This window comes from Tachyglossus aculeatus, chromosome 23 (genome assembly GCF_015852505.1).
Source record: "Tachyglossus aculeatus isolate mTacAcu1 chromosome 23, mTacAcu1.pri, whole genome shotgun sequence".
NCBI lineage: Eukaryota > Metazoa > Chordata > Mammalia > Monotremata > Tachyglossidae > Tachyglossus > Tachyglossus aculeatus.
This window is the reverse complement of record NC_052088.1, coordinates 11,793,742-11,809,029: the sequence shown is the minus strand read 5'-3', so window position 1 is coordinate 11,809,029 and position 15,288 is coordinate 11,793,742. Positions and strand designations below refer to the sequence as shown.

Sequence of the window (15,288 nt, the reverse complement as noted above, 5' to 3'; positions counted from 1 at the left end):
TGTACAAATTTCAGGAATTGCCATTTTTTTTTAATCATCCCCATGGTCACTGGAGGTTCTGCTTCGCTCCCTCCACAGGGCAGCCTGGACCAGCTGGACGAGGTCGCTGCGCTGATCGCCGCCACCGTCCACGATGTGGATCACCCTGGCCGCACCAATAGCTTCCTGTGCAACGCGGGCAGCGAGTTGGCCGTGCTGTACAACGACACGGCCGTGCTAGAGAGCCACCACTCAGCCCTGGCCTTCCAGCTCACCACTAAGGACAGCAAGTGCAACATCTTCAAGAACATCGACAGGTGGGTCTGGTTCTTCTCCCACCCCCATCCCTGGCCATGCCAGGGACCAGAGGACCAGGGGCCTCCAGGATAGAGTGGCCAGCCTGGTTTTTAGCCGGCCTGTCCCCTGCCAGGTATAGCTATGGCACAGGATGCCCTTTGTCCCTGGGCATTTATTCTAAGCATCCAGTCTCCCGCCACCAAGTACCCTGGTTTGGAAGTGGCATCCATATTCACAGTGGGAGGGGGGCATGGCAGCCCTGGAGCAAAGCTGGGGGTCAAGGATCTCCCCCAGCGCTGTGGTCCGGCAGGTTTCCGCTAAAGCGTACTAATGATGTCATTATATGATAGGGCATTAACTGTGAAATGCCCAGGTGGTTCTGCCAGTCCTGGTAAGGTCAGGAACTGCCTCAGCCTGAGGTGCCACCTCTTCTCACAGGGGGGGATGGCTAAGCCCTGAGCCACTGAGAAGAGGAACACTTGTCTGCCCTCTTGCTCCCTCCCACTTCCTGCCATCCCGAAATGCTCCAGGCAGCCAGGAGCTGCAGTGCCACTAGCCCTAGGAGAAGAGAAGGGGAGGGGGATGCCAGGCTCATGCTTGCCCAGGCATGGTCTAGGGGCACCCCAAACACCCACAAGGACAGTCTAGTCTGTGGGAGCAGCATTGGGCTCCCCCAGCCTGGCAGAGAGTGGACCCCGCCAGGCACCAAGAGGAGGAGCCTTTCAATCAGTCTACTGGATCCGGACTCTGGCAGGAATCACTACCGGACGCTGCGCCAGGCCATCATCGACATGGTGTTGGCCACCGAGATGACCAAGCACTTTGAGCACGTGAGCAAGTTTGTGAACAGCATCAACAAGCCCCCAGCTGCCGACGAGACCAACACCAATGTAAGGGCTCCCCCAGCTGCGAATCTCCCCCCACACCCACACACCTCCCAAGCTGTCTTCCCAGCTGCCTGGACCCCTGATTCCACTCTTTGCCCAGCCCCTGGACTTGGGGGTGTCTGGAGAGGGTGGGACAGAGAGCGTCACCTTTTGTTGAGCCCTCTGGCCCTCATCCACTGCTTCTGTAGCTCTCACCAGGCTGGGGGGGTCTCCTCCTGTAAGATGGGGCTGGAGGCAGCACCCCTCCTTTTGCAGGAGACCCAAACACTTCAACTGAGTCCTGAAGCCCTCCGGGATCCTTAGCTAGTTAGTTCCAAATTTTTTAATCACTTCCTATTTACCAAGCACTGTACTAAGTGCTGGAGTAGGTTCAAGACAGTGGGACCCAGGTGGGGGGCAGGTACTTAAAGCAAGTACAGTGAAATTACAAACAGCAGTAAGTTAAAAATTCGGCAGTCCAAAAATCTCAGTTAATAGTCTTCAGAGAGGCAGTCCTCAGTCTCCTCCGGACTCCAGGCCCAGCAGCACCTGGTTTTCTCTTATCAGTGGTATTTATTGACTACTTACTGTGTGCAAAGCACTGTACTAAGTGCTTGGCAGCATCCAATGCAGTAAATTAGTGGACACAATCCCTGTCCTCAAGGAGTTTACAGCTTATGTGGGAGACAGACATTAAATTACAGATAGGGAAAATGGGAGAGGAAACGACTGTGTCCCCATATATCTGTCCCCCTCGCAGTCCAGTCTACCCCTCAAACAATCCATGGTGTTTATTGAGCGTTTATTGTGTGCAGAGCACTGTAACAAGCTCTTAGGAGCATACACTGTAACAGTTGGTAGGTCCATTCCCTGCCCTCAAGGAGCATCCAGTCTGGAGTAAACCCAGTGCCTGCATTTCAGAGTGAGGGCAGCAACTGTGAGTGTCCGTCCAGTAGCCGGAACTTCCCTGAGACCCAAATCCTGATCAAGCGCATGATGATCAAGTGCGCGGACGTGGCCAACCCCTGCCGGCCTCTGGAGCTCTGCATCGAGTGGGCCGGCAGGATCTCAGAGGAGTACTTCGCCCAGGTACGGGGCCTACTCTCCCAGGCCGATGACGGGCTTCTGGCTTCCCCCTTCTGGCTGGAGGGGCAGCAGGGTGGGCAGTAGAGGCTCCAATTGCCCCCCCAAGTGCTGGAGATGGGAGTGGTTACCCCCCACTGGCCAAGGAGACCTCTGGCCTTAACGGGAGAGCCCCCGGAGACTTTGTTCCTTTTCCCCTAGGCCACTGGGGGTCGAGGGAGATGGGGGCTGGGGGGATTGTCTCCGAAGATGGGCCCGTCTGTGTTCCACCGTCTCTGACACTGCGACACTGACCTTGCCCTGAAGTCAAAAGCCGATCCCAGGGACTCGGAGGGGGAGCTTGGCCACGGCTCAGCCTCCTCCTCTTTCTTCTCACGCTCACCGTCGGTGAGCAGTGATACAGCACGGGCTGTGGCGGCCAGCAGGGAGGTACGGAGCTGGAAGACTAGGCAGAACCCCTGAGTGGGCGCAGGGCAGAAAGGCAGGCTGTCTGGCTGGAGACCTTAGGTCAACCCATCTGGTCTGCAGCCGTGGCCCTAAGGTTTCCCTTCACGGTGTCGCTCCCTGGACCCTCCCCACCCCTGGAGCTCCTGATTCCTCACAGGTCACAACCCAGGCTCCCCAGGGATAGGGCAGCACAGAGAAGAGTGCAGAAGCCGGAGAGGCTGCGGTCGGGTTATGGGAGAAGCGAGAAGTGGGAGTGTTGCGGGGGTGGGTGGGAGCAGGGAGTGGTGGTGTCAAGCTGGAAGCACTAGGTGTGAAGGCAGTGGCGGTGGGATAAGTGGTTGAGGGGAAGCCATGGTGATGGCTAGTGGAGAACACTGGTGGCCCACCATCGTTTGGTTCAGCAATGCAGAGGCCTCCAGAAGCCTCTGGCAACAGGGTCTGCACCTTGGGGAGCGAGTTGGATCCTGTGATCAGGAGTGGCTAGGCTTACTCTCCCAGGCCGATGATGGGCTTCTGGCTTCCCACAGACAGATGAAGAGAAGAGGCAAGGGTTGCCAGTTGTCATGCCAGTTTTCGACCGCAAGACGTGCAGCATCCCCAAGTCGCAGATCTCCTTCATCGACTACTTCATAACGGACATGTTTGATGCGTGGGACGGTAAGCCGGCCGAGGCTCCTCTCAATCAATTGTATTTATTGAGTGCTTACTGTGTTCAAAGCACTGTAGTAAGTGCTTGGGAGAATACAATATAATAGAGTTGGTAATAATAATGATGATATTTATTAAGCGCTTACTGTTTGCAAAGCACTGTTCTAAGCGCTGACGTTTCCTGCCCACAAGTTGTTTACTTACAGTCAAGAAGGGGAGACTGCTGTGCTGAGGGCAGAGGAGTTGAAATGAGGACTTAGAGAAGGCCCCTTGGAGGAGATGTGATTTTAATAAGGCTTTAATGGTGGGGAGAGTGAACGGTGGGGAGAGTGATCATATGTCGGATGTGGAGGGGGAGTTCTAGGCCAGAGGAAGTATGTGGGTGAGAGGTTTGGTGGTGAGACAGATGAGATCGAGGAATAGGGTGTAGGTTGGTGTTAGAGCAGCCAAGTGTGCAGGCTGGGTCGTAGAAGGAAATCCGTGAGGAAAGATAGTAGGAACAAGGTGATTGAATACTTTAAAGCCAGTGGTAAAAAGTTTCTGCTTGGTGCAGAGGTGGATGGGAAACTACTGGAGGTTCTTAAGGAGATGTGGATTGAACTTTTTTCAAAATTATCTGGGCAAGAGAATGAAGTATGGACTGGAGTAGGGAAATACAGGAGGAAGGGAGGTCAGCAAGGAGGCCAATGGAGTAGGTGGGGCAGGATAAATGCTTGAAGCAATATGGAAGCAGTTCGGAGAGAGAAGAGTGGATTCTAATGATAAGCAGCAGCATGACATAGTTGATAGAGCACAGACTTGGGAGTCAGAAGGTCATGAGTTCTAATCCCAGCTCCACTACATGCTTGCTGTATGACCTTGAGCAAGTCATTTTACTTCTCTGAGTCTCTTACCTCATCTGTAAAATGGGGATTGAGACTGTGAGCCCCACGTAGGACAGGGACTGTGTCCAACCTGTTGGCTTGAATCCACCCCAGTGCTTAGTATAATGCCTGGCACATAGTAAGCGCTTAACAAATACCACAGTTGTTATTCTAGAACCAACAGGATTTGGTGAGAGATTAAATATGTGGGTTGAATGAGATGTCAAGGATAATGCCAAGGTTACAGGCTTGGGGGACAGCAAGGATGGTAGTGCTCTCTATATTGATGGAAAAGTCAGAAAGATTTTCTTATGCTCTGTGCCCCCACTGCTCTAGCACAGGGCCTACGCAAAGTGAAACATTCTTCTCCCCAAAAAGACAAGCTGGCTCCACTCTGACCTCTCCTAGGACCTCCTCCCTCCCCAAGCTGCTCAGCTTCTTGTTTACCTCCTGCTCCCCTGCTGCCTACCCTGTGCTACACACTTGGGTGAGCACAATAGAAGACATGATTCTCTGCCTTCAAGGAGCTTACAATTTTAATGGGAGAGACAGATACAAAATAAGTTACAGGGAGGTGGAAGACATTGGACAGATGGATAAGTGAATGAGTACGTGCTTCAACAGTAGAGGATGTAAAGGTGCCCAGTAATCAATAGTATTTATTGATCACCTACCGTGTGCACTTGGGAGAATACAATAAGATCCCTGCCTCAAGGAACTACTATGTAGCAGGGAGGCAAGTCTCTAATCAATGGTATTTATTGAGCACTTACTGTTTGCAGAGCAGTATTCTAAGAGCTTGGAAAAGTAACTACACAGAGTTGGTAGATGTGATCCCGGCCCACACGGAGCCTACAGTCCACTCTAAAACATTGTAAATAGAAGGAAGGAAAATTAAATGTGTAGATGAGTGACTGCTTAATAGGGTATGTAAGTTGATGTGTTTATAAGTTCCAGGTGGTTGTGCATGAATAAGGATGTACTTGGCACAAAGTGCTAAGGAAGTAAGTTGGGGGAATATAAATTGGAAAGAAGAGAAATTGGGGAAAACAGCCTCCTACAGCTGTGATTTCAGAAAGACTTGGAAATCTATGATATGCTGAATTTAGTGAGAAAAGGAATTTCAGACAACCCCATCTCATCCAACAAGACTACCACTCTTCCCACCTTCAAAGCCATCCTAAAACCACATCATCATTTTTCCTTCTCTGTGCTTCAGTTCCCTCGTCTTTTAAATAGGGATTAAGACCGTGAGCCCTATGTGGGACAAGAACTGTGTCCAACCCGATTTGCCTGAATCTGCCCCAGTGCTTAGTACAGTGCCTGGCACATAGTAAGTGCTTAAAAAATATCAAGAGTTATCATCATCATCATCATCATCATCAATGGTATTTATTGAGCACTGAGGGCAGAGCACTGTTCTAAGTGCTTGGGAGAGTACAACAGAGTTGGTAGATACATTCCCTGCCCACACAATTCCATCAAGAGACCGTGCCCAACTAAGCCCTGATTTCCCGCCTCCCCACCCCGCCTTGCACTTGGGTCTGTATCCCATAAGCATATCCTGCCCTAAATAATAATAATGGCATTTATTAAGCGCTTACTAGGTGCAAAGCACTGTTACAAGGTGATCAGGTTGTCCCACGGGGGGGCTCACAATCTTCATCCCCATTTGGCAGATGAGGTAACTGAGGCCCAGAGAAGTGAAGTGACTTGCCCGAAGTCACACAGCTGGCAATTGGTGGAGCCAGCATTTGAACCCATGACCTCTGACTCCCCCTCCCTATTCCCCCCACCTTACCTCCTTCCCCTCCCCACACCACCTGTATAAATGTTTGTAGTTATTTATTACTCTATTTATTTATTACTCTATTTTATTTGTACATATTTATTCTATTTATTTTATTTTGTTAATATGTTTTGTTCTCTGTCTCCCCCCTTCTAGACTGTGAGCCCACTGTTGGGTAGGGACCATCTCTATATGTTGCCAACTTGTACTTCCCAAGCACTTAGTACAGTGCTCTGCACACAGTAAGTGCTCAATAAATACGATTGAATGAATGAATATGTCCTCACCTCAGCCCCAACAGCATTTATGTATATCTGTCATTTATTTTATTGTCTGTCTTCCCCTGTAGACTCCTTGAGGACAGGGAACATGTCTATCACTCTGTTGTACTCTCCCAAGCACTTAGTATAGTGTTTTCCACACTGTAAGTGCTCAAAAAATACCACTGATCAAATAATAATAATGGTATTTGTTAAGTGCTTACTATGTGTGAAGCACTGTTCTAAGCGCTGGGGGAATACACGGTGATCAGGGTGTCCCACGTGGGGCTCACTGTCTTAATCCCCATTTTACAGATGAGGCAACAGGCTCAGAGAAGTTAAGTGACTTGCCCAAGGTCACACAGCAGACATGCGGCGGAGCTGGGATTAGAACCCATGGACTCAAAGGACTCCCAAGCCCATGCTCTTTCCACTGAGCCACGCTGCTTCTGGGCAGGACAGGTGAAAGCATAGCCTAGTGAGAAGGTTGGGTTAAGAGGAACAAAGAGGACGAGCTGGTGTGTTGTGAGAGAAGAGAACAGATAAATAGGAGGGAGGGAACTGATTGTGTGCCTTAAAAACCAGTGTTCGGGAGTTTGAATAGAGAGGAATGGGAAATTAATGAAGGTTTTTGATGAGTGGGGAGACGCGTGCAGAGGAAGATTTTACAAAAATGATCTGGGCAACAAAGTGAAATACAGACCAAAAAGGGGAGAGACTGGAGGCAAGAAAACCAGCTGAATGCAGTGGAAATGGGGAAGGTTTTTGATGAGTGGGGAGACACGTGCAGAGGAAGATTTTACAAAAATGATCTGGGCAACAAAGTGAAATACAGACCAAAAAGGGGAGAGACTGGAGGCAAGAAAACCAGCTGAATGCAGTGGAAATGGGGGGATAAGTGTTTGGTCTTAGTACAGTGCTCTGCACACAGTAAGCACTACAGTAAATACCATCAGTTGATTGTTGGCCTTCCCTGTTTGCCTTCCAACATGCTCAAGTCTTTCCCATTCTAAAAACAGCCTCCGGATTCCCCTGCCCCCTCTCCCACTCATGCTCCACCTATCTGCTGCCATTCCTGTCCAAACTCTTTGAATGGGTGACATACACCCACTTCCTCCAACTTCCGTCTTGACCCTCTACAATCCAGTTTCTGCCTCCTTCACTCTACTGGGAAGGCAACTCTCCAAGGTCACCAGTGATGTCCCCCTATCAAATCTAAGTAAGACTGGGGTCAGAGAGTGGCAACTCAAGAGATGGTGAAGTTAGAAACGTTCCGGTGACGAAGGCTGGTGTACGGGAGTGAAGGTTGTCATCTAAGAGAGATGACTATATAGCGGTCCCCTTATCTGCCCTGTGCAAAGGTAGGAGTAGGTCCGGTCTCTCTCCGGACTGAGCAGAGAGGCCATTCAGCTTCCAGGGGCGCTGCCCGGCAGTGGGGCAGCCCCAGCCTGAGGGGGCTTTGGAGAATTTGGGACCTTTTAGACTGTGAGCCCACTGTTGGGTAGGGACTGTGTCTATATGTTGCCAATTTGTACTTCCCAAGTGCTTAGTACAGTGCTCTGCACATAGTAAGCGCTCAATAAATACGATTGATGATGATGATGACCTTTGGCCTCGGCCTCGGGCAGGCGCTAAAGCAGCAGACAGGCTGAGGTCCTTCCAGCCTCAGGGATTTGCCCAGGGCACAGTCAGGTCTGGAGACAGGGTGACCCTGCTGACTACTCAGCTAGGCCCCAGGAGGCAGCTGCTCTGGCTGCCGTCACACCCTGAGGTGGGACTTCCAGGACCCCTTTCTCCTTGTCCCACAACCTCCCCCCATCCTGGTTGGGAGTTTTAAACTAAAACTGCTCTTGACCAATTCAAGTTGCTGGGCTGCGCTATTCTCCACCCCCAAACCCAAACTGGGTAAGGTCTGGCTTGTCCTGAATAGGGCTGACACAAAAGTGGAACTCTGTTTTGGCATAACACTACCAGTTTCTGGTGTTGATACATCCTCTCCTGAACACCAAGTTAAATCCAGGGGGAGCATGCTGGGCCTGGGCCAAGGGAATAGTCACTGCCCTGAAAAGTGCTTGACACATAGTAAGCGCTTAACAAATACCATCATTATTATTATTATTATTACCTTCAGTACCTGTTGTTCCTACTTAAAAGTGTAAGCTCCCATGTGGGACAGGGACCGTGTCCAACCTTCTAGACTTCCACCTTCTAGACTGTGAGCCTGTCATTGGGTAGGGACTGTCTCTATGTGTTGCCAAATTGTACTTTCCAAGTGCTTAGTGCAGTGCTCTGCACACAGTAAGTGCACAGTAAATACAACTGAATGAAAGTACGTGCACACCTCTGCTTTCCACCTGCAAACTGGCCAATCTGACTCTTTTTTGTACCCCTCCAGCCTTTGCACACCTGCCAGCCTTGATGCAACACTTGGCCGATAACTACAAACACTGGAAAACGCTAGACGAGTTAAAGTGCAAGAGCCTCAGGCTCCCGTCTGATGACTGATGCCGAGGCCCAGGACTCCTCAACTTCCCCGTGAACCCCATCAGAGTATAAAGGAGAGAGACAGACACTGCACGTAACACGGAGCTTACAACCGTAGGTCACTCTGTTTAATGTGCTCGCCTGGGATTGCCTCCGGCTGCCAATAGGACATTTCCAGGAGGCTACGTACTCTGAGGAGAAATAAATGTTCTACTGGACAATCATTTTGTGGCAGAGCACATACTTGGCAGGCTCATCTGCCATGTTCTCACCTGGCATGACCAGGCCCCCTTTCACTGCCAGGGAACATCTGAGACTGGGGAGTGGTGGGGAGGGGGAAAATCACTGTATACAAAAACTTGTATGAGGCTGGAGAACCCCAGCATAGTTTAGCCAACATTGAAGTAACTTTCTTGTGTGCTAGTCCCTTCCCCCTCAGCTGCTGGGCTTCCTTTAAAGTGCTCCTTGGATTGAATAGCTCTATGGCAAAGCTTCATGGAAATAAGGCCACCTCACCCAAAAACCCCAGGAAGATTGGGGGAGGGAGGGTGCGTGAGGTTCCTGTTTTCTGACCTCCAAAGGAAGCCATGGTATGGCACTGAGTATATCTGACAAAAAGCCATTTCAACCTGGATGTCTAATCAACTTTTTTTTAAACAAGAGATTTTTGTATGCTATCACTATTTTAAGGATTTTATTACATCGATCTACTTACACTTCCCAGGTCCACGACCACGCTGCAGTGTGTTTATGCAAGAGGCCGTACGTACCTATGAACTTGTGTATTTTCTTTGAAACAGGTCTCGAGGTTCAGATGCTTTTTGCCCACGCACTCTGGACATAGCTATTTTTGCTTTCAATGATGTAAAAATAGTACAAAATGTGTAAATATTCTAAAGACTGAGCTTTTGGGGTGCAGTTTTAAAGTATAAAATGTATGCTTAAAAAGCTTCCAAAGCATAGATCCATATTTTTATACATTTCAGTCAGCCTACTGTACACAACACTAATTTGGACTGTAGTTCCTCTTTCCCCTTTTACCATTCTGTCTTGAAATCCCAGCCCTAGAACTGCATCTGATGTTTCTTTTTTAAGCCCTGTGCATTCCCAGGTACCTATTTTGAGAGACTGAAGATCGCAGCTACACAAGCTGGGTGGTAGCATGCTGTTGTGTAAGACTGAACACCACCAAGGCAAAAGAAGTAGGGCTGGCACAGATTTTGTACTCTAATCACAAGTATTCCCCGGGGACAAGGGAAAAAAGGTCAATAACTGACATCATCATCATCATCATCAATCGTATTTATTGAGCGCTTACTGTGTGCAGAGCACTGTACTAAGCGCTTGGGAAGTACAGGTTGGCAACATCTAGAGACAGTCCCCGTGCCAACATCTTTTCTATGTTTTGTACCAACAAATGGAAACATTCATGAATTTTCCACGCAAAGAAATGTACATAAGCTCTATTTTTGTTAGGATTGTAATAGAACTGAGTTGGCTTTGTATCCTATTGCCGCATTGTATATATTTGGAAAAAATGGTTTGATTGTAAAGAGGCTGTAACTATTGTTCCTAGGCCTGAGCCCCTCTCTCAACAGCTACTTTGATTGGACCTATTTTGACGTAAATGCTTTTCTGATTTTAAGATTCTTGCTTTGTGTCCTCTCTTTTGTTTCACAGACCATGTTCTTTGGAAGCTTGGCCCTCACTTGCTCTGAAGGCAGCAGCCCTTTGTAAGGAGCTGGCAAGGGTAGAGGCAGAACACAATAACTTGCCCAAGGACAATCTTTCCTGAACATCTTGCTTTGCCGGTAGAGTTGTAATAATAATAATTATTATTATTTTGGTATTTAAATGCTTACTATGTGCTGTTCTAAGCACTGGGGGAGATACAAGGTAATCAGGTTGTCCCACGAGGGGCTCAGTCTTAATTCCCCATTTTACAGGTGAGGTAACTGAGGCACCGAAGTGAAGTGCCTTGCCCAAGGTCACACAGCAGACAAGTGGCAGAGCAGGGATTCCCAACCCCGTGCTCTTTCCACTTTGCCATGCCTATGATGTACAAATGTTAAATTCTTTAAGACAATATGGTAATAGTAATAATGGTGGTATTTGCTAAGTGCTGACTATGTGAAAAGCATGGCACTGAGCTCTGGGGTAGGTGATGCAAGTTAAGCAGGGCAGAGATGGTGCCTGTCTCCCTCTAAGATGGGGGGAGAGAATAGGAATTGAACCCTTATTTTGCAGGTGAGGAAGGACTACCATCAAAGCCAATACCCCCAGGCCTGTGCTTTCCAGTAGGCTCTGTTGGAGTGCTGCAGCCTTCTGAATCACTCTCAGAGCAGAGAAGTAGTAGAGAAGCTGAAGGGGTGGTATTAAGATCCCTGGATTAAGCGGGGGGGAGGGAGAGGGAAGGAATAGGCTGCTCAGCTGTCAGTCGGTAGCCTGATTCACCAGGCCACTGTCCCCATTCCAGTTTAGTGCCCGGCCCCAGGTTTGACAAAGGCCCCAGGTCTCAGGCTGTGAAACCCTTGCCTGCTCTGCCCATTCTTGCTGTTGCATCTGTTGGGGGGACTTCTTTACCTTTAAGTCACTTGTCTTTTGTAATCTGCTCCAATTCTTTGAGGAAGAGTTCTGCCAAGTAGGCCTTCGTGGTCTGGACCAGAACGCACGTGTTCCCTTCTGGCCTGTGGGAAGTCGGTGAGTGAAAGTGATGAGAGGGTGTCCCTGCGTCTCAACCTCTTCATTGGGTGTGCTGGGAAGCCTTGGGTGACTGGTCTGTTTTATAAATGAAAATGACAGGAGCCCCTCAGCCCAGGCTTACAAATGGCATTTTGCAGGTGCAAGATGTGCCACAGAGATTTCAAGGAAAAAACTGGCCCAGCTTGAAAGTTCAGTAGCTACTGGTACCTGTTCTTCCTTTTTCTCCCCTGCCCCATTTTTACTAATAAAGACAGGTGCATGAAGAGATGTGAGGTCTGTAATGTGCGTAAGAAGGGGCCAAAATGGTTTACCACATCAAAAAACAAGCTGTTTCTTTTTAGTAAAAAGATTTTTTTTAAAAAACCTTCAAAGGGCATGGTTCTCTGGGTAAAGAACAGCTGAATCCAAGGTTTAAGGCACATTAAAGAAGCTTCTGTTTTGATTTTTTTTGCCTTCCACTTTCACGTATATTTTGCCCAAACAAAAGATTTGGCCCATTCAAGGTGGAGTACAAGTGGTGTGTGAAAAGAAACCTCTCCAGACATTCGCTTAATGAAGTCTCTTATCCTAGGACCACTACTGTTAAAAGTAAAACTAGAAAAACACTATTTGGAAATCATTTCAGGTCATGCAAGAACCCTTTGGTTCAGACACAAAACTGCTTTTAGTGCCTCAGCAGTTTGCACTCTGTTAGGAATGATTTCAGAATGAACACACCCAAAAATGTTCAGGCTTGCTGCTTTTAAGGAAGGGAGGACATGCTAGCTCTGTTGCAGACTGGACATTCCGGGAAAGTGGAAAAGACGATTTCTGCCACTCCCTTTCCCTTTTTCATCTTTTAATTATAAGGATCTATACACGGAGCCTCTGTGCATTAGTGGCCAGTTAAGTCTTAAGAATAATTTTTCACCACAAAGAAATGCCCTTTTAAAAATCTTTGCTCAGCTGTGACACTGCAGCTGAAATAATTAAAAACCAATTCTGCGTCCACATAACTTTCAAGTAAACAGGAGCAGAGGAGTTTCCTTAAGGAAAAAATGGCAGAACTACTTTTCTGGACCCTTAATGCCTGCCCCTTGTTAGCCCTGTTCAGTAGGGAAGACCCTGGGTCAATCATGCAGGAAGTCAAATGAAGATTCCCCCACCCGACTCCAGCTTACCGGAGAGTGATTTTTTATGACTGGTATCTTCTCATTTGAAAATCTAATAGAAAAGACAGTAGGTTTCATCCAACTCTTGCAACCTGCCTCTTCACGAGCACTGGGAAAACTTGATTTTAAGGTTCGTGAGGAAAAATGTTGGTTAGTAAATGAGGACATACTGGGAATACAGGTCTCTTCTCCCTGCCCTCCCCCCAATCCAATGGCACCTGAGGCCCTGAAAAACTGCCTCTCGTGGTATAGTTTTTATAACCCTTGTGTCCAACTTGCCTTAAAGCTGCTCCAAAAGGTGAAATAAAGCAATAGTTCACTGGAACTTAGGCAGCTCTCCCCGAAATCTTTCCTTTCAACAGGCTTTGCAGTGATTTCAGGGGGAAAGCCACCAGCCAGCTCTGAGGTACAAGAGCTGCAGCTTAAGCATTCTATGTTCATTTTAAGTCCTGAAAATACTGATTTGCACAGGTGGGGAAAAAGAGTCCAACATATTCAAAATGTTTTATGTTCATATATTAAGATTTTTTTTTTTCAGATAGCTGCAAGATTGGTAGTACACCTATCCTTAAAATAGGATGCACACATCTCCCCCTCCCTTCAAAACTATACAGTAAAATGCAAATCACCATTCTCCTCTAATTTCTGAAATAATCTTAAACTGCGCAGTCTGGCTTCCCTCTCTCCATTCTTCCACAAAATAATGAGCTGATCAGCAGAGCATGTCACTAGTCCATGGTCTTCAAAGTACAAGAACATCTGAAATGAGAGTGAACACCTTTACCATATAGCACATAACACCACGTAAGGATTTCATAAACACTGTCAGTTTATTAACTGAATGCTAAGCTCGTTGTGGACAGGGAATATGTCTGTTGTATTGTGCTCTCCTAAGCGTTTATACAGTGCTTTGTACACAGTAAGCGCTCAATATATGCCATAATGAAGGAATGAATGCTTAGTTACCTCATCTGTGAAATGGGGATTAAGACTATGAGCTCCATGTGGGACTTGGACTGTGTCATACCTAATGATCTTCTATCTACCCAAGCGCTTAGTACAGGGCCTGGCACGGAGTAAGTACTTAAATACCATAAAAACAATACACAAGAGAATCAGATGGAATACAATATCTGGGGCTCACAGTCTGCGTGAAGAATGATGAACGAATGGTATCTGAGTGCTTACTGTGTGTGGAACACTGAGCTAAGTGCTTGGGAGAATATACTGCAGGAGCGTTGGTAGAGATGACCCTGCGACAGTAAACCTAGAGTTGGAGGTGAGCAAGAGTGGTTTCTTTGGCATTTAAACTTCATTCAAGTTTAATAACATATCTATTACATATAGGAATGTCTATTTTGTACAAAACTGAGTGGGACCTTCTTTAGAATGCCTCTCAAACCATTTCTCACTGTGGTAAAGCTTCTCAAATACACGCCCGATCTTTCAGGGAAGATGTTATGCAGGTTTGAGTGGTCCTATTTATCAAACCGCTGGCCAAGTCACTAAAAGACGGCCTGAAAGTGGAACCCACAAACTTACTCATCCAGTAGGACCCTGCCCAAAGAGGAAGCCCTCAACAGAAAGGGAAATGTGTTCATGTTAATGCTTGAGTGGCTACCTATTCGGAGCACTTAGCTGTCACTTCAGATTGCTAAACTCACTTTCAACATTTGGGTGCCAGAATTAAGAGGCTGGCATCCAGGTGTAGAGAGTGCCTGGTCCCTTGGGAACACCATCACTCTGGGTCTCTGCTTAGCTGTGGGAGATAGGGAGAATAATGCCAGCTTCATCATCATCATCATCAATCGTATTTATTGAGCGCTTACTATGTACAGAGCACTGTACTAAGCACTTGGGAAGTACAAATTGGCAACATACAGAAACAGTCCCTACCCAACAGTGGGCTCACAGTCTAAAAGACAGTGGGCTCACTTCAGCCACCTGCCTCCCTGGTATATGTGAAACTGCTTTAGCTCTATGGAGCGACTAGGGTATGTTAGAAGCTGGTTTTAAAGTTTAAACCGAGCGAGAGGAACTTCCAAATGTCACTCAATGAATAATGTGTACAAAGTGTTTGGGAAAGTAAAATAGAGTTGACTGATTCAAATGTCAAAACCTTAAACAACATATATACATTTCAGAATCCCGCCAAAATATTTCCATGCAGACCAATGCATGAAAACTCATGAAATGCATGAAAATAGAATGCTGCTATTATCTGCCTGCCACCAGGCCTGCTTCTACTCTGCCTTGCGGGGATGAGGCCCGGACTCCACACCATGGCTGAACCAGAACCCCCTGCAAGTGCTAAACCATCTCCCTATCAGCCTTGGGGAGAGGGAGGGGAAAGGGTCACAGGACCTGTTCTGAAGCAGAACAGCCTACCCCACTCTTGCTCCAGGAACTTTTAGGTGGCAACAAAAATTATCTTTGTAGATGCCCTGATAAGACATTTTAGAATGAAGGGCTCTTGATTCGCTGCTAACTCCTCTTCCTGCAGCATAAAGTCCTGCCCCCTTGGCCATTTCTAGGGCTAAGGGAAGGGAGAGAGCAGAAGTCCCATTTCTCACTCCTGCCTTCCCCAACCACACAGAGCCAGGCCCTGGATTACTAGCCCTAGGCCCCCCCAGCCTTCTGGGACCCATGAAAGAAGATGTGCATGAGATGCACACGTATCCTCAAGTCCCTCTCTTTGCTCCATAAAGTACCTGAGAA

At 47.7% G+C, this 15,288-nt stretch overlaps 2 protein-coding genes across 5 annotated transcripts in view; one reads left to right on the top strand and one right to left on the bottom strand.

Moving 5' to 3' along the window:
- The window catches only part of PDE8B (phosphodiesterase 8B), a 133,636-nt gene extending 123,275 nt beyond the window's left edge, over window positions 1–10,361 (top strand). For 3 of the 4 annotated variants that reach the window (XM_038765612.1, XM_038765609.1, XM_038765610.1), the window contains 5 exons: window positions 79–296; window positions 1,031–1,166; window positions 2,064–2,231; window positions 3,200–3,329; window positions 8,628–10,361. In XM_038765612.1, coding sequence (XP_038621540.1) covers window positions 79–296; window positions 1,031–1,166; window positions 2,064–2,231; window positions 3,200–3,329; window positions 8,628–8,737 — 762 coding nt within the window. In that variant the 3' untranslated portion in view covers window positions 8,738–10,361. The remainder of the gene's footprint in view (window positions 1–78; window positions 297–1,030; window positions 1,167–2,063; window positions 2,232–3,199; window positions 3,330–8,627) is intronic. The other variant, XM_038765608.1, reaches the window with a different exon arrangement.
- A 2,703-nt stretch (window positions 10,362–13,064) lies between these two features.
- The window catches only part of WDR41 (WD repeat domain 41), a 35,876-nt gene continuing 33,652 nt past the window's right edge, over window positions 13,065–15,288 (bottom strand). Inside the window, exon 13 of the mRNA XM_038765613.1 lies at window positions 13,065–13,329. Coding sequence (XP_038621541.1) covers window positions 13,177–13,329 — 153 coding nt within the window. The 3' untranslated portion in view covers window positions 13,065–13,176. The remainder of the gene's footprint in view (window positions 13,330–15,288) is intronic.